General features: G+C 44.5%; 1 protein-coding gene across 2 annotated transcripts in view; it reads right to left on the reverse strand.

Annotated features, from left to right (window-relative positions):
* Positions 1-6718: 6718 nt before the first annotated feature.
* Positions 6719-21996, reverse strand: part of KIAA0930 (KIAA0930 ortholog) — a 51221-nt gene continuing 35943 nt past the window's right edge. The window contains exons 2-10 of one of the 2 annotated variants that reach the window (XM_018572607.1): positions 21087-21235; positions 17635-17742; positions 15823-15900; positions 14783-14884; positions 13591-13731; positions 12842-13036; positions 11798-11963; positions 9032-9187; positions 6719-7269 (exon numbers count right to left, since the gene is read on the reverse strand). In XM_018572607.1, coding sequence (XP_018428109.1) covers positions 7229-7269; positions 9032-9187; positions 11798-11963; positions 12842-13036; positions 13591-13731; positions 14783-14884; positions 15823-15900; positions 17635-17742; positions 21087-21235 — 1136 coding nt within the window. In that variant the 3' untranslated portion in view covers positions 6719-7228. Of the gene's footprint in view, positions 7270-9031; positions 9188-11797; positions 11964-12841; positions 13037-13590; positions 13732-14782; positions 14885-15822; positions 15901-17634; positions 17743-21059; positions 21236-21996 lie in introns of both variants that reach the window. The other variant, XM_018572606.1, reaches the window with a different exon arrangement.

Below are 21996 nucleotides of genomic sequence, written 5' to 3' on the forward strand. Positions count from 1 at the left end.
TGCCCCTCAGGCAATAGTGCAGCCATAGGAGGCGTAGGGTCCTCAAAGCCTAACAGTGGTTCTGGGAAGAGTTCTGTTTTCTCTGGAACAGTTTTTGTTAGCCCAATGTTGTAGTTTTTCCTCCCCTTCACTCCCTGTCTCGGGGGTCTTCCTCAGCACCCTCCAGGACACCTTTCTCTAACCTATTTGGTGTAGTCTGCTGCTATAATAGCTGAATTCCTGGGGGAAAAAAAATCTAAAAGTTCTCAGACCTCAGGGGGCTCCCTCTCATTTGTATATAGAGTCTCCCTCTGCCTGCTTGTTTACTCCCTGAGGAAGAAGATGAAGACATGGCTGCTTCCCCTTCCTTGAACTCATCCCAGGAAGACCTTTCTCCTGACTTTACACAAGAGGTCTCCAGCATAGCTTCAACCTGGCCAACAACAGAAACAAGATAATCTGTTTACCTAAAACAGATTTTCATTCCCTACATTGCAGATATATGGTAGAGCCATACTGCCACGTCAAGGCACCTCTAGTAAGTGTGGTCCCCAATGCTACCTGAGATTCCCATCTATGGGACATATAGTACAGTATATACTGTGAGAGCCGTCTCACCTGGAGGCAATCCCATCCTACACACCAGAGGGCCAGATGTCACCTTCACAAGGCAATTGTGTCTGCACCAAATCCAAAAAAAAGCAAATATGACAACTGCTCCTGCCGCTATGGTGTGTAGCTGTGCCTTTTAAGAGGACAGATCGGCTTGTTTTTGTTGTTGGGTAGCCTGAAAGTGTGCTGGAGACCACTTACGGTTTTATTAACAGTCCTGGTAGAGGATGTTGCTGTATTTAAGGACCACGTGGACAAGAGCCCTCTCTAAGGCCCTTCTATGGGTGTTACACACCCCCTCCCCCCCCACTGCAAGGGTTAAGTGCTCATTTGGTCTAGGGTGTAAAAACAAAAATTTCACGCTGAAGTTGCTAGAGGGCCAGACCATTATAAATAGGGAAGCAGGTTGTTTACCACGACAGTAGAAGTGATTTGTTTCTGAAGATATGGGTAAACAACGTAATTTAACAGCCTTTGAACGTGGGATGATTGTTGGCGCTCGGAGCCATGGAGCGAGTATCAGCAAAATTTGTTAAATGTTCAAGAGCAGCTGTTGTTAACGTGCTTAAAGACTGGACTGCCAGCCGAAAATCTGGGTCTGAACGTGCGAATTGTGGCCGTCAGCGACTAGTCAATGTTAGGGCAGAACGGAGAGTGGCAAGACTGGTACAAGGCAACAGAAGGACAACAGTGCATCAAATGACTGCAGATCTTAATCAGGGATCCTCTCAAATGATCTGTGAACGCACTGTTCGCCGTACACTGCATGGTATGGGATATGGAAGCCGTAGGCCTGTTCGAACACCTTGTCTGCAGTTAACAAGATAAAATGTCTCCAATTCGCACAGGAACACAAGGATTGGACAGTCTAGCATTGGAAAAAAGTCATGTGGTCCGATGAATCACGTTTCCAGTTGCATCATGCAGATGGCAGAGTGAGAATTTGGTGGGAACAGCATGAATGAGTACAACCCTTCAAGCTGGTGGGGGCAGTGTTATGATTTGGGCCCTTTAATTTGTGTGGAACAACGTCTGAATAGCACAACATACCAAGGTATCGTTGCTGATCAAGTTCATCCTATCATGTTGATGGCGTATCCGAATGGAGATGGCTTCTTCCAACAAGTCAATGCGCCATGCCACGGTGCTCGTATTGTGCAGGAGTGATTTCAAGAACATGAGGGAGACTTTACCTTGCTTAGGTGGCCCCCACAATCACCAGATCTCAAAGTTGAAAGAGCCATCGGGCAGCTGGTTCCACAACCATCAAATCTCACAGAACTGGACAGTGCTATTCATCAGACATGGTGTCAGATTCCTCGCATCACCTTTCAACATCTCGTGGAGTCAATGCCAAGAAGAATCGCTGCAGTATTGAAGGCAAAAGGTGGCCCAACGAAGTACTGATGGGGTGGTCATAATAATCTGGCCAATCATAGTGTGTATATATATATATAGATATCTATCTAGATAGAGAGAGCCTGGAGTTCCTCCAGGAACGTCAGGTCCCATTTTCTTACTTCAGCATCCATGAAAGCACACGCCTGCACACAGTACCTCCACCTATTATCAATACTGCTTGATCTAGTTGCTGCCACAAAGCACACGTAACAGATAATACCCATCTGTACGAGGCCCGAAATACACGGCCATCTGCCAATGCTCTCACACGTTTGTTGCTGCGCTAGTATGTTTGCTTTGCTTTCACTGTTGATCTTGAAAAGATTAAAGCCTCAGAAACTAATTAAAAATGAAATTGTAAACAAATGGAATTTATATGCTGCAAGAGCGATGAAACGCAGTAACAAACGGTTTTGATAAATGACATATGCCTGAGAGTAATGAATTGCTTTTATGTGCAAACCGTCAATGCTGCAAATTAAACACAAAACAAAGATATGAAATAAAGAAAATAGCCGGCAGCGGTGACACGAGCGCTTATGTGTAATAAAGAAAAAAAAAATGATAGATAACAAGCGTTTACTTACAGGACCTCCATCAGGCGGAGAGTCGTACAGCAGTGCGATTGGGAGCCTGGGTGGAAGGGCCACAATATTGTTGGTTTATGGGAAGAGGACCTGTGCTATGGAAGGTGTGCCCAGAGGGCACAGGACGAATCAGGAGTATTAGTTATAGGCTCCCCGAGGCTGATTCCCCCATTACTGACTTGCCATGCCCTGTTCCACACTGTCACTTGTCTGGGTAGAGGAAGGGCTTTTCTTCTTCATCTCAGAACTGACCCTCCATTACTGATGAAGGAATAAGCAGCAGGAGAGGTAGAGGAAGCACAGCGCCAAAGAACGGATGAAGCAGGAAGATCTTTCACCAGAGGCATGACCAGTTCCTTAGCCAAGCGCTGAGTAGCTGTTCTGCAGCACTTCCATTTGCTGCCGCAAGATGGAAAATGGTATTTATCAGTCAGAAATATTATCCTCCACCAACAAATATTTGGTGTACTCCTCCACCAAAACATTAAATTGTAGGTTCCCATACTGAATTGATTTCCTTCATGGAGGTTCAGGCACCTTTCTCCAGCACTGCCAGGTGTGCCCACAGTTAAAATGGCCACTGGTGCTCTGTCCCCCACCTCCTTCGTCACACTCAGCACTCTGCATTCACTTCCTCTGCGAGTGCTAAGTTAGCAGTGCTGTGCACTAACTCAGCACTCGCAGCAGCTGAGCAACTGAACGCGCCTCTGCAGGTCCCCTGGTGCAACTTCCTCTCCAGCAAAGAGAACACTGAGCAGCACAGTAGTGACATCAATAGGAAGGTTATTCACAAAAGAGTGAAGGCAGGAGAAGTGAACAATCAAGAATAGCATAGCTGATGTGGAAAAAGTCTCCAATTCAGCTCACTTTCCAGTTCAGCTTTGTTGTCCGAGATTGTTCACTTCTCTGCCTTCTCCGAACTCTTCACCCTTCAGTGAATAACCCTGTAAATCTCTCTCCTGATACTAGTAGTCAGAGGTGCAGTGCCCTAGATCTCACACTGCAGATATACAACGATGAGGCTAGGGAGACAGGAAGTGCACTGCTGCTCCCCGGGTGGAATTCAAGACAAAGTAAATCTTTCAGTGAAAAATATGCCAGCTTCTATTGCCTGCCTTAAAAATGAATAGTTCTCTGGATGTCATGCCTTTACTTTGGTACCTTGACCTGAAACAAGCAGGCAGCAAGTGGAGTGCAAACACTGTTCTGCGCATTACTTTCAAGGTAGTTAGAAAGTACTGAACGGTAGAGCCAGGTGACTAACATTTTCAGGTCATAAGAAAGAACATCCACCCCATGTCTTTCATTTTTTTCCTTTAGGCATCTCACGAGGACAAAGAAAGGGGGGAAATACCAGTCTTGGTAAAACGTTTGTTCTTCGGCCCCATTACAGCCTGTCACATGTTCAAAGCAGGAATTTGGTCACATGACCAGGCAGTGGTTATTTCAGAGAAAGGATTTTCAGCCCCTCTCCTGTTCTCAATTCCACTCCATTATTAAAGTGTAAGTAAACGTCAACAATAAACTTCTACTGTTTCTTTTTGGTCTACAAGATATACAATGGAGGGCGCAATATTCACACCAAAATCAGAAGGTACTTGGAAGGAAACGGAGGGTCCACTGCCTTGTGATTGTACCTTCTGATGCTCTGCATTCCATTGTGGGTGCTTTTGTTTTCTGGCCAAGCTTTATGTGAAGTAACATGTCCGGAGTGCACATACTTCACTAACGGCTTGTGATGTGTTTTAGCGTACGTTTTTGACACGTTGCCTTGAGAAAAAGTAGAGCATGTTCCAATTTCTTTCAAGAACAACGTACAGCAGCGCAACACTGCGGTGTGAACTGCCTCTGTTCATTTTTGGTTGCCCATACATTACCATCCATTAAAAAACAGAGCTCAACACAATGGCTCCAATGCGAATGGGGCCAGTTTTCAGTGAGAAAAGAAACCCCCAAAAATGTTGCTCTTGACTCAAATCTTGTAACGTTCTATGCTGCACTCATTAGTTATTGTACCTAGTTAGCAACAATCTCTTCCTCTCCCCCCCCCCCCCCCCATGTTAAAGAGAAGAGGAGGTGAGTGTAGTCCTGTCCTAGGGTGGCAATGCTGCGTATCCACAGAAGCAGTACAGTGAGTGCGTGTTGTCACCCTAAGACTTGCGTTACTGGCAGGATCACCAGGTGAAAGACGAAGAGAAAAAAAAAAAAGCCTGAAAAAAGAAAGCTAATGCAGCCACCACATCCAAGGACGGGTAACTGCAATATATTCCAATTTTGTTTCTGGATCCACTTTAAAGTGAACTGTCATGTACAAAACTACCCATCAGCATCTCAGTCTCTGTACAGCAAAGCTCAGCAAGGGAGAGGCAGCACAAGAAGTCAGGCAGCTGTGCTTAAGTACTAACAATAAGCACACAGACCGGAGGAGAGAGCAGAGTGACAGAGAAATGAGCTCACTGGTGTGCCGTTTCTCAAAAGCTAGGGGAAGAAGAAGACCTCTCAGTAGTTCTTGGCTATAGCAAAAAAAAAAAAAAGTCAACCCCCTGACCTCACCGGACAGGACTGTGCTGCAGAGCTGTGTAAATCTCAAAACAGGACATAAATACAAAGCCTTTAGCAGCTGAAAGTGTGAGTGTGTGTGTGTGAGAGTGTGAGTGTGTGTGTGTGTGTAGTTGTCTTGATTTCAGCATTAAAAGAGATGTCACAAAACACCTGCCGTGAAAGGGAACCAATTCCAAGGCTGTACATTAGTATCAGGGCAGCAATGTCACATGTGGTGGAGTTTATTAGGTTCCAGTTCTCTGACCGCAATGAGTATGCGGTACCCCAGATGTCACATGACACCCCATTATTCATCATATAGACTTCCTGTAATGCCTTTGGCTGATGAATTGCTGGTGCACGGACATTGCTCTCTTGGGGAATAAGTGCACACATACATGTAAAAAGCATACCAGCACCCCTGGAAATAAAGGGTACTGGGGATACTAAAGAGCTGGGTTATAGGAACTCTGCAGCCACAATCCAATTCCCTGTTCATTCTATTTTAGTATGTTGATAATCAAAGGGTTACTTGGGTCTGTTCTGGGACCAAGCTAAGGTAACATTAAACGTAACATTGTTTCAATATAGGGGATATATTGTCTCAATATAGGGAATATATGAACATGGGTTCTGCTTCCTGCTACACAATGGTTGTGCATTATGCCCCGACAAACTAATAAGTCTTTTGGGTGGGTGCTGTGGGTGTGGCCCGATAGCAGGTCCTGCCATCTCCAAAGCTTTGCCCATGCACTTTAACAGCATGTTGTGTTCAATGAATACAGATCATGGGAGCTCAACCAGCACAAGCCTCTCTACTACTTTTGGCTGCTGGGACCTAATGGAAATACCATCTAGTCCTGGGGCTAGGGGGCAAGTGACACACCCATAATGGTCCAATGTGACAGGTGCTGGTGCGTTTTAATTCGTCACTCAGGCTTCCAGTGTTCACATGAGGACAGGGAGATCCGCCCCCACCCACCCTTTATACACACCATCTGTGCAGCTTTGTTCCACTGCCAGAGTAAAAAAGTCTACACCTGTCCTGAATGACCCCCCATCCCCGTAGGATAATGTTCATGCCTAGTGATTGGCCACTCAGACCCAGGGGGGGAGAGATGCAAGGATGGCTTGTAAGAAGTGTAGGATGGCTTGCTAATACCTACACAAGTCTAACGGTCATATGTAAAGAAAGATTCTTCAACAAGATTTGTCAAAAAGCAACAATTATATTGACCTTGTAACACTCCTCCAAATTACAAAAAAAATAAAGAATCCGGTCTAGTAGACGTTCAGAGGGAATCATTCATTTCGTTTTCCCTCAAAGCGTACACAACAGGATTGAAGTTTTCTGTTTTTACAAAAGGAAATGAAAATGAATAAATAAAAGGGAAGTTACTGGACAGGTACAGAATTTGGGTTGCACAATTTTCTGTTAAAAAAAAACAAACAAAAAAAAAAACCAAAAAAGAAAACAAACATAGTAAAGACGCATGTGCAAACAAGAAATTAAAAAAGGAAAAGAGAAAGGCTTTTACACACTGGAAAGAATGAATTCCCGATGGCGAGCTATTAAAATTCCTCGCTTACAAATAATGCTTTTGCACTTTCAGAACACGGACGCCAAAATACAGAATAGTTCCATCGCTCCACATCGTGACATTCAATGGATTCGCTTACCAAAGCGCGGGCAGCGTAATCAGTGCGCGCACCGTCTCTTAGTTTGTTCGTTTTGCGCTTGCAATCAAAAGTAGAGATAACAAATTGTTCATAAAGCCTGTTAGTTGTGAACGCAGCCCCTTTAAGAAAGTCTCCCACCAGAACACTGTGTGATGTAAGCCTAGGAAGGGTTAGAGAGGCACTTTAGATTGGCTGGTAGTTTGTTTTTTTATTATTTGTAACCCTCTTCTTACTGCAGGGACCAGGGTGGGGTAGTCAGCCTGGACGATAGTCAATCGGTTTGCTTCCTCTTATTTTTCTTTATTCCATCCGCTGCATTTCTGCTCACGGACACTAGGTGGTAGTGTTGTCAAAGGAAACCACTGCAGGTCAAGGAGGCACTTTGGCAGTGAAGTTTCTGTTTCCAACAGCAGCGCCAACCTTTTCCGCTATGACATCAGGATTGGCTTCTGTCTCACCTCCAAGATATCTGTAAAGAGAGAGGAAAGAAGTGAATTTATTACAGGTACTATAGCTCCGACAATTTACACATTCACATCAGTCCCTGCACTCAAGAAGCCTACAAATCGAAAGGTCCCTATATCACATGCATATATAGAGATCGACAGGATCCAATTAATCTTCCAGCATGTCTTTGGAAAGTGAGAGGAAACCAGAGTACTGGGGGAAACCCACACAAGCACAGGGAGAACATGCAAACTCCATGCACATAGTATCCTGACCAGGATTTAAATCATGGACTCCCAGTGCTGCAAGGCAGAAGTTCTAACCACTAAGCCACTGTACTTATAACCGCAGGGTTGTAATTGAATGCATTCTGGTTTAAGTTTAGGCAATTCCAAGAACAAAGTGACACCAATCACTCTTCTGCACACCAAACATTGCAAATGTTCTATCCTAACGCAGCCAGAGAACTCCTCCCGAGTGGAAGGATTGGTTTCCCTGAAACTTCTCATTGCTCAATAGATCTGCAGATTGAAGCTTCTGAGGCAGGTTTCATCCTGGTCTCATCTGTCTTACCAAAGCTGACAATCCCCTCACTCTGTATGAGAGACAGAAAGAGCTTGCAGTGGGTATATTTGGAAACAGTATTCCAGCTGTACAAACGGATATGTCAAATGGGTTCCCAGGGTTTGGAAGAGCTTTTGTATTTCTTGATTAGAACACTTTTTTTGGTTTACATTTTTTTCTCCTCCGTGAAGTGTTAAGGTCAAGGAAAACAGATCAGTTACACCGTACATCAACCGATCACTTTCAAGTTATCTATTATGTGGTATAATCAACAAGTAATAGGTCACTATTACAGAGATCTGTTGCTGCTAGGATGGGCAGGACAGAGCCTCTGGGCTGACAGAAGGTGCCCCAACACAGGGGCAGACAAATAATTTGGATTTCAGGAGCCAGTCTGTCCAATCCAGGAGTCGGCAATGGAGTTCTTACAGAAAATCCTGCTATCAACTAGAGAAAACCCCAAAAGCTAGGTGCTGGCTGTAATTTTTATGGAGCATTGGCTTCCTGGCTCCTGGGATTTGTCCAGCCGTAACGTCAAATGTGATGTCACCTCACTCCCTCAGTATCAATGAAGCATTAACGCAAATGTGGCTCTGTACTGGATTGCAAGGCAAGGGGCTGATTGACTCCTGTGTTTAGTGGTCAACGGCTGTCACATGGATCGACGGGAGCCACCAAGTGCTAAGGGAGCCACCAAGTAGTTAAGTTCTGTCAAATGAGCACCTTGAAAGAGGACACGCGACTCCTGAAATATGACATTGCCTTACAATGAATACTGCACAGGGGAGACTCTGCTGGCAACACACTCGCTACTCTTCACTGTTTTCCATCAGAGCTCATAATTACAGATGTTCCTCACTTACCGACTTACCTGTTTTGCGACCACTCGCACTTACGACGGACCGCCGATCGACCTCCGGCCTTCCGCGTCAGCGTCAGTGCGACGGGTCGCCGGCGGAAGTGACATCCCCCGATCTTCACTGCAGGTCTCGGTAAGTATTTCCATTGCCGGATGTACAGTACACTGTTCGGTACTGTACATCGGCAACGCTATACAGTACTGTCCTAATGCAGTACAGTACTGTATAGAGTTCCTCACTTAACGACCAATCCGTTTAACGACCTGGTCGTAGGAACGGAACTCGGTCGTTAAGTGAGGAATACCTGTATCAGAAAAAGAATCAATCTGCAGTAGACAAACTGAATTGTCAGGCATTTACCAGACAGGATGCGCTGTAGTGGTAGGGTGACATAGGTCAGGTGTGCATAGAGAAGAAAGTTCTCATCAGTTCTGTTCAGCTTCAGCCACGACCCAACCAATGATCTCCCCGTTCCGGAGAGGGAGCGAGATCTCAGGTTCGTTACGTTGTGTAGATCTGTGGAATGATTTACAGGAGGGTCATACAAAGAAACACTGATTGGAATGTACAGGGGTTGGCATACATTTTCTTTTATTAAGGACAAGTATTTTTCTTTTCTGTCAGGTAGATATGAAGTACTAGGACAGGAATAGATTGTATTTTTATTCTTGGCCATCAGATGGAGCTCTAGAATCCTTTATGATGTAATAGATATAACGAGGAATGGGATCTGGTACCACAGCAAAATGTTCACTTTTGTTATTGTAGCACATTTGCAAGCGAAAAAAGTTTTATCAAAATGATTTCTGTTTGAGATAGCCACACTTTAACATTTCCTGACATCTAATAGATATATGAAAGAAGTCAGACAAAAGGATATTTGCTAGGACGTCGTGTATTACTATCCCAATGAAACACAACAAAGTCAGGGCACATGGTCTGTACACTGGGCCCTTAACTGCATCTCACCTTTCTACCATTTCACCATTGATCCAGGCACTTCACCTGAGAGCCACACAGAGGCAAATTGACAGACAAATCTGCCACATTTAGCACGCGGAGTAAGACTGGTCATATACACTGCTTGTGCATGTTGGACATTGGCTGTTTCATTTGCGTTGCACTGACTAGAGCGTCACGTCGAAGCAAGCAGCTGCGCGGCTCCGCTGGCTGTGAAATGGATATTGCTGGGGTCCCTAGCTCTCTTTTTTAGGTATATTTGCTTGTAGCAGATTTTATTTGATACATTAAAAGCAATTATCATATATATCTATATATTGCATTCGGAAAGTATTCAGACCCCCATCATGTTTTTCAATATTGTTATGTTGCAGCCCGATAATACAGTTTAAATTCTTTTTTTATTCCACGGTAATCTACATTCAGTACCCCATAATGACAATGTGAAAACAGAATTTTAGAAATGTCTGGATTTATGGAAAAGGAAAAACTGAAATATCACACGGCATGAGTATTCAGACCCTTTGCAACAACATTTGAAATTTAGCTCAGGTGTCTCCCATTTCTCTTGATCGTTGCGGAGATGTTTCTACACCTTGACTGGACATGATTTGGAAAGGCACACACCTCTCCATAGAAGGCCTCACAGCTGGCAATGTATAATGTATCAGAGCAAAGCTATGAGGTCAAAAGGAATTGCCTGCAGAGCTCAGAAACAGGATTATTGCAAGGCACAGATCTGGGGAAGGCTACAAAAAATGTCTGCTGCACTGAAGGTTCCCAAGAGCACAGTGGCCTCCATAATTCTCAAATGGAAGAAGAGAGGTGACCAAGAACCCAATGGTCACTCTGACTAAGCTCCAGAGATCCTGTGTGGAGATGGCACAAAGTTCCAGAAGGACAACCATCACTGCACCTCCTCCACGGATTCATTTGAGGCAGAGTGGCTATACAGAGGCCTCTCCTCAGTGCAAAACACATGAAAGCCCGCTTGGAGTTGCAAAAAAGCACCTAAAGGACTCCCAGGACTGTGAGGAACAAGATTCTCTGGTCTGATGAAAACAAGATTGAACTGCTTGGCGTCAATTCTAAACATTATGTCTGGAGGAAACCAGGCATTGCTCATCACCTGCCCAATAACATCACAACAGTGAAGCATGGTGGTCGCAGCATCATGCTGTAGGGGTGTTTTTCAGCAGCAGCGACTGGTCAGATTTGAGGGAAAGCTGAACGTACAGAGATATCCTCAATGAAAACCTGTTCCACAGCGCTCAGGACCTCAGACTGGGCCGAAGGTTGACCTTCCAACGATCCTAAAACACACAGCCAAGACAACACAGGAGTGGCTTAGGGACAACTCTGTGAATGTCCTAGAGTGCCCCAGCCAGAGCCCTGACTCGAACCCTATTGAACATCACTGGAGAGACCTGAAAATGGCTGTCCACTGACAGTCCCCTTCCAACCTGACTAAGCTTGACAGGATTTGCAAAGAAACCCCCAATCCAGGTGTGCAAAGCTTGTCGCGTCATACCCAAAAAGACTTGAGGCTGAGTACTGAGTAAAGGGTCTGAATACTTAAGTACATGTGATATTTCAGTTTTTTTTTATTTAATAAAATACAAAGACATTTCTGAAATTCTGTCTTCACTTTGTCATTATGGGGCACTGAGTGTAGATTAAGGAGTGGGTTACACAGCTTATCCATTTTTTACAAGGTAGTGGCAGAATAAAATACTCAAGACAGTTGTCCCTAGACCCTCCTGGGAGTATACAAATAAATGAGCTTGTACATAGTAATTAGAAAATAATTAGGAAGTGTACTGGATCACAAAAAATGGGTGAAATGCAGCGCATATAAAAATTAGTCACTGAACTTTGTAGGTTTTAACTACGGTCGGTGTCTCCTTTTGGAAGATTCCTCTTACTTTGTCTGGTTATCAGAACAGGAAGTGAAGAAGAGGGACAATCACAGCAATAACAACCCCAATTCTAGACCACGTTATAACGCCTCCCCACTATGAACAAAACAAAAGTTTGACTTGAGTTGTAGAGGGAAAAAGGAAAATAATTCAGCATGCAGGAAAAAGAAAAAGCCTTCCAAGCACTAGAACGCTGCTAATTAGCGGTTATGTATAATCCCAGTGAAAACTGCCTTCTGTGTCCTACCTTCACCATCATCACTGTCGCGGAAAAACTCTTCACTGTCGTTCGCAGAATGCGACTTCTTCATCTCCGCTATTCTGTTCCTGGGCACTTTCCTCTTCAGTGACGGAGAGAAGAAGGACGGGCGGTTGTTGCGCTCTGGAGTGGGCGGAGTGCTGAAGGACGTCACCTGACAAAACAACAAGGAATGTAACCGGTCAGATTAACAGCAATATAATTTACCGATGGGCACTGGATTAAATGGGTTTTGAGGACAGACCCGTTTCAACTGCCATTGACCACAGATGACAAATTGCAAACTACCTTTATTTTCTCATAGGCTTGGAGTATCAAAGGTAAATCTGACTGCTTATTATGGATAATGCACCACGGAACTGCCAGGGATTGATCTGTAAGCTTATAGTTCACTCATCACTTTGCCCATTCAGGGTTCCCTTGGTAGCCCTTTTCACTTTCCTCCGATACTTAACTGCGCTACGCTACCCCATCGCTCTGTTCACCTGCCAAAGCCCTTGGAACTACCAAGTACTTTTGGGACAGGGGAGCATGTGCTCTTCTCCTCTTCCGCCCACAATGATGGGATGGTGTGAGGGGGTGTTTGTGTCCGTCTGTCTTGAAGCTCTCAAAAGGGTCTAACAGAGCTTACAGAGGGCTTTCTGCTCAGGGCTGCAGCAAGTGAATAGGGCAACAGGGGAGTGTGGGGAAAGTATTAGAAGGGAGGGGGAAGTGGGTTATCAAGACATTCTGTTACTTCGCTTGAAACTGCAGAGTTTAAAAAGATAAAAGGAAGCCGTCGTACTTCAAACATGGCCAACAATGCCACATCTCCTCATATGTACAAAGAAAAACCAAGACAAAAGCTCCATTGGGCAAATCATATGGGTAGTTTCACTTCAGGAGGTCTGGGGGTCTCGTGGTCAAGCAGTACAGGACAATCAATAAATGAGTGACAGTTAGATACATAATACATGTGCTGTGAAGGTTTAGGTCATCCGTTCAACTCTTTCTTCCATCTGCCCCATGGTGTCAGATCGCAGTCATACTCACTCTTTCATGCATCGGTGACCCGGGATTGGAATCTTCCTCTGTAGCATACGGCGATGTGTCTCCTGTGGAAACCCTGCTCACGGCCATCTCCGCGTGACCTTTGCCCTGTGGCCCCTTCATGCGCACAAACTCCATGTTGTTGTACTTGTAGAAGCCAAAGGACATCTTCTGAGCCATCTTGGCTGCCATGCTGACCTGTAATGAACACCAGGAGACCTGATTTTCTCTGCTACAGTAATGTCACCATTATAGGTCTCGTCCCCAACTGCATAAAGTGTGATCATGCTCCTCATGTTTGTTGTGGTTTTCACCCAGTTACTTCCCACCACCTAGGCAACACTTCTGACTTGAAGCACAAGGCGTGGGGGGGGGACGGATGTTCTCCGGTTCAAATCCAATCCCAGGACACTATCTGCAGGTTCTCTCTGTACTTCAGTGGGTTTCCTTCCACACTACAAAGACATTCTGGAAGTTTAATTGACTCCTGTCTAAACTGGCCCTGTGCTCATGTGTGATAGGGACCTTAGAATGTAAGCTCCTTGAGGGCAGGGACTGATGTAAAGCCTGCGTAAATTGTTTTAAAGACATAATAATATGAAAAAGGAACCAAATCACACCCATTATATCTCTTTTCTCATAGTTCTCTATGAACGGGCCAGGTGAATGATTGCCAGTACACCGCTGTAAACTCTGCCCATCCTCATGCCTGTATCTATATTCTGAGGTGATGAGGGGACCGCAATACCTACCCGATTATCATACACTTTCTTCAGTGCTTCGTAGCGGATTGAGCCTTGGAAAATGACCCCTTGAAATGTGTTCGTTTTGTCACTGGCTACAAGCTCGACACAAACCATTTCTCCTTCTCCCACAGTCATGTCGCTGAATACCTACAAACACACACAAAATTAGGCAAAACAGTAATGCAACCCCGCTCCAGTTCTCTGTACTTCCCACTCTACCCTGCACACCATGCTACGATACCGTGTCAAACTTTATTAACTATGGGCAATGTTACATTAGCGATCCTGACACTGGCAGGCTGTGCACTAAATCTTAGTTAATGTCCCTCTAGCGGTTTGATCACTGGCTAAAACTCGCCATTAACAGAATCATAGCTTACCGAGCTGCTCACAAACCTTTTAACGTATATAAAAAGTAAGGACATTCGCACAAAGTAATGTTTCTGCTAACACAAGCCAGTTCCAAAGAAATGACGTCTTTATCAAAATATGCTTAAAGGAGAACCGAGTGAGTGCTTTTCACTCACCTCATAGTTCTAGCCGACCTGTGACAATGAGACTGTCACAGGTCGGCTCAGTAGATGGGGAGGTGAGCGAACACATACCGGCGTTCGCTCACCTCTCGATCCTGTCACGGCTCTCTGCCGTGACAGGGGAGGGGCTGGATTCCCCCGCTCCGATCCACCAGCGCTGACAGGCGGAACGGACGGGGGAGGGTACAGCTGGCTCTGCCTCTAGCTAGGCAGAGCCAGCTGTCAGTCACGCAGCTGGGCGGATCCTGGCACAATTGTCAGGATCCGCTTCAGCGTCTCAGTATACCGCGAGCAGTAGCTCGCGGTATACTGCGGCGTCTCAGTATACCATGAGCTACAGCTTGCGGTATACTGAGCCTAGGGTGACGGGAGGACGCTAGTTTGTGTCCTCCCGTTACCCTAAGGAGAACTATGGGGAAAAGCCTTAACCCCATAGTTCTCCTTTAATGCAAATAGGTGAGGCTGCCGTCTCACGATAAATGGCTTCCAAAACATACAGGAGACAGGAACTTTAGGTGTGGAACAACTGAACCATTATGGAATGTTCTAAAAATCTGGGGCTATGCTAAGAGCAAAATGGAAAATTGTAAAAGTGGCAGTCTCTGACCTCAATACAAGCCCGGTCATACACAGCACACGTTACACACACACAGTTTTCAGTTTACCTCTTCAAAGTTGTCAATCATGAAGAAGATATTGGGGTAACTGATCTTTGACTCCTCCCCCTTGCTGTCCATCGGGTGTTTGCTTGGAGAGGCAAATACTTGCTAAAAAGGCAAAATAATGTCAGATCAGACACAGTCCTAACAATGCACAAAACGCGACCAACAAACTTTAAGGTGTTTGTATCGCCGTAAAGTGAACCATTTAGGGCAAAACATGTCTGCTGTATAGCTTTCCACACACTTGCTGAGGCCCCTTCGAACATTTTGTTTAAGTTCCTAAACTGCTCTGGATTAAAGACCCTACAGCCTGCCTCATGGGGATTGAGCATTGCAATTGGCCAATTAGGCATCACATGGCCCTCCATAGCTAGTAGTGGGTATTTCACAGGGTAAGCACGTATAAGCACCAGAGGGGGCCTATCATCACAGTGAACCTGTTACTTTGCCATAAAAAGAAAAGACTACAGGATCGTCTAAAGCTGGTACGTCAAAATCGTGTTTTGAGTCACTTGTGAGCTTCTTTGTGGCCCTCAAACATTTTAAGAATTTCAATTAGTGGAGACCCCAGCTGGTCTCTAGTTGAGTCCCAGTGTATGAACGCCATTAGCTCTGCATAAAGTGAATCAAACAGTATTTTCCGAAGTAGGTATGCCACTGTGAGAAGAATGGGGAGGAAAAGAAAAATGAGGTATGCAGAGAATAAAAAGCCGCCAATTATCTAGAAGTGTCTGTAGATTGTCATTACTGAACATTTCTAAAGCTGCCTTTGTTGTTATTTTAACGATATGGGTAAAGTTCCTCTTTAAAAGACCCTTTACTTTATCCAGCATGGCCAAAGTAAAAAAAAGAGTGGTGGAACTCCTGACTGATTTTTTTTTGACAGAGTGCTGAAGGTTATGATTGCTGTCTGTGTTGGGGAGATTTCCACTTAATCTCTGTGTGTTCACCTAACACTCTCCAACACTAAAGAAAATGTTTTGTCTAGGGTTCCATTTTGATGGTTGAACCTAATAAACTGTAAATAAAGACTAAATACTCACTTGGGATTTCTTCTTATGGATGTGAATGTCCCCGGCATCAGAGCGTGTACACACAGCGCAGGTCACCAGGTAATCAAGCTGGAACAAGACAGCAGAGAAGTAATGTCCACATGGGGTGCTGGCAGACCAAGGTGCCAATACACAATACCGGAATCATCTGCTCCCAGCAACCAGTCAGCTTTACCCTCCAGAAGAAGCAAACAAATGGCTAATGTGAGAAACTGCTCCTCTTCTGCTCCAAGGGGAGATTTCCCTTCACTTCCTGCCTGCAGCAACAGGAAATGAGAAGCAATCTTTTCAAAGGGAGGGGAATTCCATTTTTAGACAGGTGTCAACAGAACAAATGTCCCTATCAGAAGTACACCATCAGAAGTTTCCCCCAGCCTTCTTCTCTGGTGACAACTCTAAAATTTCTGATTTTGCTGATAAGGACAAATTGAGAGGGCGAATCTTCAGCAGGGAGAAAAACTTGACAGACTGTTTAACCCTTCTATATATCCTTTTAAATGTATTAAAGTAGAATAAAACCCACAGTCATGAAACCGCCTCCAGCCCCTCCTTGCTGCCTTGTACGCAAAACAGGCAGCAAGACCCTTTTAAATTCTTACCTGTTGATAGGACACCAGCAGCCCATTGTGTCCCAGATTCTGCACACTCAGGTGGGATCTGCACAGATTGGTTGTCTCTGACTGATCGGCAAGCATTAAGAATCGGGGAAACAGCGGGTGGCTAAACACCCTTGGACCCCCAGAATACCCCCTGGTTTGGTAAGGGTCTTGTAGGTCATTTTAGGCATGGAGCAGCAAATGGGGAGGAGGGAGTACTGTGACTTACGGTTTTCAGGTCCACTTTAAATCTGACATAACCTGCGTGACATGCAAATTCAGTGCACTTTCATATAATTACTATTAATAAAAAAGTTACATCAATATTGTATTGCAACAAAAGTCAGAAAACAAGTCTCACTTCTGTAATACGAGAGACATCTGGTCAAAAGGCAGAACTGAAACTTCTGCAGTACACAACATTTGTCTTTTACTGCCAGGGAGGGTACAAGAAAACAAAAAACTGTTCTCATATTAAAAGCCAAATGAAAAAAAACCTAACTTCCTAACAGAAGCATCACAGAAACTTGCATTATATTGTACTTCCAGTGAAGCTGCTTCCTTGGCTCTTCACATGTTCACTTACTATGTTGTTAGGGACTAGCAGGACGAAACAGGATGATCTGCAAGTGAGGGATGAGGCGGAGAGGCAGTGTGGGTGACCTTGCGATCTCTGCCTCGTTCAATCAGAGAATTTCTTGTATTTCATTGAACTAAAAGACATTCTCTGATTGGTGGAGGTGCTGAGAGAGTGGCTCCCTGTGTTTAGTATACAGATGGCAAGTCCATCAAGCAGCACCCGAAAGAGACCAGTGCTGGCAGTATGTACAGGGTATTACAGTGAATTTCTGCATCCCCCAGCAGCCATCCGCATGTGAAATGATAAATGGTCCAATGTAAGAAAAAAAAAGAAAAAAAGATACATTTCAAGAGTTCAGCTTTAAAGAACACAAGGCCACTTCCTTCCCCACCTACACGTTTTGCAGAATATTTAGAAGATGTTAAACACATTGGGCTTAAAATTCAATTACAAGCCTCCCCATAAACAACTGGCATTGTCTCAGAATATATTCCTCCTTCCCATGAAGCTTTGCTTTAAAATTGACATAAAAAATGAGGCGCCGTTTCATAAACACATGAGCCTTCCAAAACAAACCAACGATCCCCAATGATGCTACCAATGGTCACCCCGGGGACAGTCACTGACCTTCTGTAAGATAAGGTTCAGGTAGACACTTTCCTCCCAGTCAATGTCAGGTTCCCCAAGGCCAGGAAGCTTCTTAGAATCCTTCCGATAGACTTCAACTTCTACCTGCTGGAAACCATCATAATATCACGTAAGACGGGAGCTGTGACAAAGAATCCAAAATAGTGACAAAATGCAATAAAAGGTTATATTAGAACAGCCAGGTTGATGTATGGTCAAAAAACATGTCTATCCTACAACATCTCTACATTAACTGGAACATTAGCCTCCCAGAAATAGGAGGACTTCAGAGGCTGATAGTCCAACTAGCTTGCCAGAATGTTTACAAGGAGAAGAAACTTAAAACCAATGATGATGCACCATAAACCACATCAACCAAACAGATTTCAGTGACTCAAGTTAGATCAGTAAAAATGTTTAGGAACTGACCAATGTGGGTTACATAGTGTCCACAGCAACCAACCAAATTCATCTCATCACTTCTGTAAGACAAGGAGAATCCAGCTGGCTGCTATGGGCTACAGGGAAAATTATTGTTCAGACAATTAAATAAATGAAGCAACTGAATAACAGTTTCTGCCCCCAATCTGCATATTAAACGTTCCACTAGCACAATGCCCAAAGCTGGAGATATGGTACTATATGGCCTTCATTTGAGAGTCATCAGCCGACAGTGGCTGGTGGCTAACTATTTGGAAATAATCAATCAATCAGAGTGGTTCATGTGATCACTATGCCAGCTATGACGCATTGTTTGACATGTAGGCTAGAAGCTTTACTGACAAAATTAGCCTTCATCCTGCAGATAAACATTGCCACATTCAGGCTACAGTGCCATCTATTTAATAGTGTAATTGTCAAACACAATTAGGTTATAAAAAAAAAGTAATACTTTTTGTACACTTGTCAGCCCCAAAAAATAAAGATCAGGGCACCAAATTAATGTTTATATTTTTAAGTACATTTGAGACATTAGGTATGCACATTATAGAGCGTTAACTAATGTACACCAATGCTGCCTGGGCATATAGGGAAAATGGTTATGAAAAGCTTGGGCAGTAGCTGAGGCTGTATAATGAAAAGGTAAGTCCACAGACTATAAAAAGGGAGTGTCCAGACTATGGCGAGTGTAGTTGCTGACCTCCTACTGAAAATGTTGGACCCTCCAGCTTCAGTACTTTAAGTCACTGATCTGTAACAAATATGCAGTTCCTAAAAGTCAGAAATCCTTGTATTAAAGTAAAAGGGTCATTATTGGAGCCAGGAATCTTCCATTTGCAGAATGGAAAAGTTGCAATAGCAGCTTCTGTGTTGCTCTCAGAAACAGATTCCTGAAAAAAAGTGTTATCAGCTTATTGATAAGAGGAAACGGAAGAACCAGGCATGGCAAAGTAGAAGTAGACTTAAACTTCAGCTTTAAAGTAAAAATCCATCCAGAGCATTTTCCTAGCTGTGGACAAAGTGCGGAAGTGTTAGAACCCCTGGCAGAATTAATATGGAATTCAGGAGCCAGTTTGCCCAATCCCAGAGCCAGAAGGGATTTTTCCAGGAGCCAGCTCCATTCACAACCACCAGGAAAAACCACATAAGTTAGGTGACAGCTGCAATTTTTAAGGATTTGCCCAGCCCTGACTTATTGCAGAGACCCTCTCACATACTGTTCTGATGACCACTGTGTAAAAAATTTACAGCTGTCACCTGAAAAAAGTAGGAGGATCAAAGTGAAGACCTGTTCCCCATGACAACGGTCAAAATGTGGGATTCCACTCAATATGGGGAGATTTCCTCTCACTTCTTATTCTGCTGCATGCAACAGTGCCGTCAGTGCTGCATGCAACAGTACGAAAGGCAACAGCTGTTGTGCCAGGTTCCCTTTAAAGTGTTTCTCAAGTATTTTTCCCAGCAGGGAAGGCGTTTGTAATTACACCGGGACACGCACTATGCAGCAACTGGAGTTGTTTAAATGTGTTTTATGTTCTTCTAAATAAAATTAATGTCCATTCCCTGCAACGGAACTGCTGCAGTCAGCTTACTACGTGAAGGGAGATTTACTAGGAGCATGAGCACTTACATTAAACCTCTTAACGCTTAAATGACCGCGATAAACAAGACAATCAGTCACCTCAATCTGTCGCATTGGTTTAAGGACTTTGCCTCAGTCGTTTCCTGAACTCTGCAAGCCAACACATAGCAAAAAGGACTAAAAGAAGGGGCTTCTATTTAAAGTGAACCTGTCATGAAGGCAAGGCTTGTAAGCAAATGCCAGCTCCATAAAGACATGGTTTGACGAGTTGGGTGTGGAGGAACTCGTATGACCTGCATAGAGTCCTGACCTCAACCCTAATGAACATGCTTGGGATGAATTAGAACACCAATTGTGAGCCAGGTTCTCTCATGCAGCATCAGTACCTGACCACACAAATGTTCTTTTGGCTGAATGGCCACAAAGGTCCACAGGCACTCCAAAAACTTGTGGAAAGACATCCCAGAAGAGCAGGGGCTGTTATAGCCATAAAGTAGGGGAGTGGATAACTCCATATTTTTTTTAATCAACACCTTGTAGTGACGATGGGAGTTGGACCACTGAGTAAAGCCTTTTTGGAAGAACATTCCAAAAATTCTTAAGGGGGTTAAGGTCTAGACTCTGTGGTGGCCAATCCATGTGTGAAAATTATGTCTCATGCTCCCTGAGCCGCTCTTTCAACAATTTGAGCCCAATGAATCCTGGCATTGTCATCTTGGAATATGCCCCTGTCATCAGGGGAGAAAAAAAAATGCATTGATGGAAAACCTGGTCATTCTGTATATTCAGGTAGGCAGCTGACCTCATTTTTATGGGTGCATCACTTAATTCGCCTCTCTTCTTATCCTGATGCACCCGTCACTCTGGAACAGGGTAAATCTGTACTGATCAGACCACATGACCTTTATCCATTGCTCCAGAGTCCAATCTTTATGCTGTCAGTTCCCCAAAGAAGATCCAAAGGGCCAGTGCCTGCAAAAGAAGCATTATACTTTCTTCTCTGGCAGCCCGTGTGTCCTACCTTAAAAAACAGCCACATATGTAGCATAGGACACAGGTTCTTTAGCAATTGACACTTCTGGAAGTGTTGGGTGTCTGTCTGAGGCTGCATCAACAGAATGGGGCAAAGGTAAAAGATCCAGACTACCAGAGAGGACCTACACTACCCTCTTCTAATGAAGGAACCTGACTTTTGTGACAGGGTCCCTTTATACTACAAAACCTGAATCCTGACTGGTTGTTCTGGCACACATCACTGCTCTGTGCACGATTCAATTAAAGACATACAAATAGGATTTAGTTCTGCTTTCTTTGTACTAGTTAAATAATCTGTATTAGGCAGTCACAGAATTGTGCGGGGGGATTAAGAGGAAGGGGATTAAAACAGCTTTTTAGAATTTACCCTGCGAGGTACTCCTCTGCTAGTCACCTTTTTGCCTTCAATGACGTCCGTGCCAACATAGGACAGTTTCCGTCGCACATAGAAGAGCATGTCGTCCTGTCGTGGAGCCAATTTCTCCATAAAATACGTGGAGTACATCCAAGTCCAAAACACAATGCGGTCATCTTTAAAACAACCTGAGAAAAAAAAAATACAAAATATTTAATATGGGTCACTGTCTGGTCACCAGTTATCTGCTTCTCTGCGAATGCCAAATCTGAACCCAGACGCTGCCTATCCGAGTCTCTCTGCAACTATGCACTCCCCCAAGACATGTACTAATGAAAACATTCTTGCTGCTGCCCCATAATACAATAATACTGGCAAGAGTCTGCAGTCCTGCCCAGAGGCGTTGTGGCAGCCCAGTTCAAAATAGTCCCAAAATAGTCCCAAAACAAATGGAGTACATCTCTCAGATACATGCACATTTCCCCATGTTTTAGCCCTTTCAAGACCCTACAGATAAATACGGTTCATCTGACAGAAATGCAGTTGGCTCTCAATTCTTGCTGTAGGCTGACAACACAGTAAATTTTGTGGACTGAGTGGTGTCAGCCCTTCCCAGTGTCTTTTGCTAAACTACTGAATCACCGCCTTCTGGCTCATCCCTACAACATAGCGAGGACTGGGAGGCAGGGGCGTATTTACCGCGAGGCAAAGTAGGCGTTTGCCTAGGGCGGCACCTTCCTGGGGGGCGGCCGTAGTCAGAGCCGCTGTGACCCAGGAAGCAGTGAGATCGATTAAGTGGCCGCCGGCTGCTTTTCGTTCTCGAGTCACAATCCCATCCGTCGGCTGCGCTGTCCGGCTCCATCCGTCCTCTTCACAAGCAGGCAAGCCGCCCTCCACGAGCAGGCGGGCCTGTAATCTCTGCCTGCGCCTAGCGTTAAGACTAGGAGGG

This window comes from Nanorana parkeri, unplaced genomic scaffold (assembly GCF_000935625.1).
Source record: "Nanorana parkeri isolate BGI_ZX_2015 unplaced genomic scaffold, ASM93562v1 scaffold2083, whole genome shotgun sequence".
NCBI classification, from domain to species: domain Eukaryota; kingdom Metazoa; phylum Chordata; class Amphibia; order Anura; family Dicroglossidae; genus Nanorana; species Nanorana parkeri.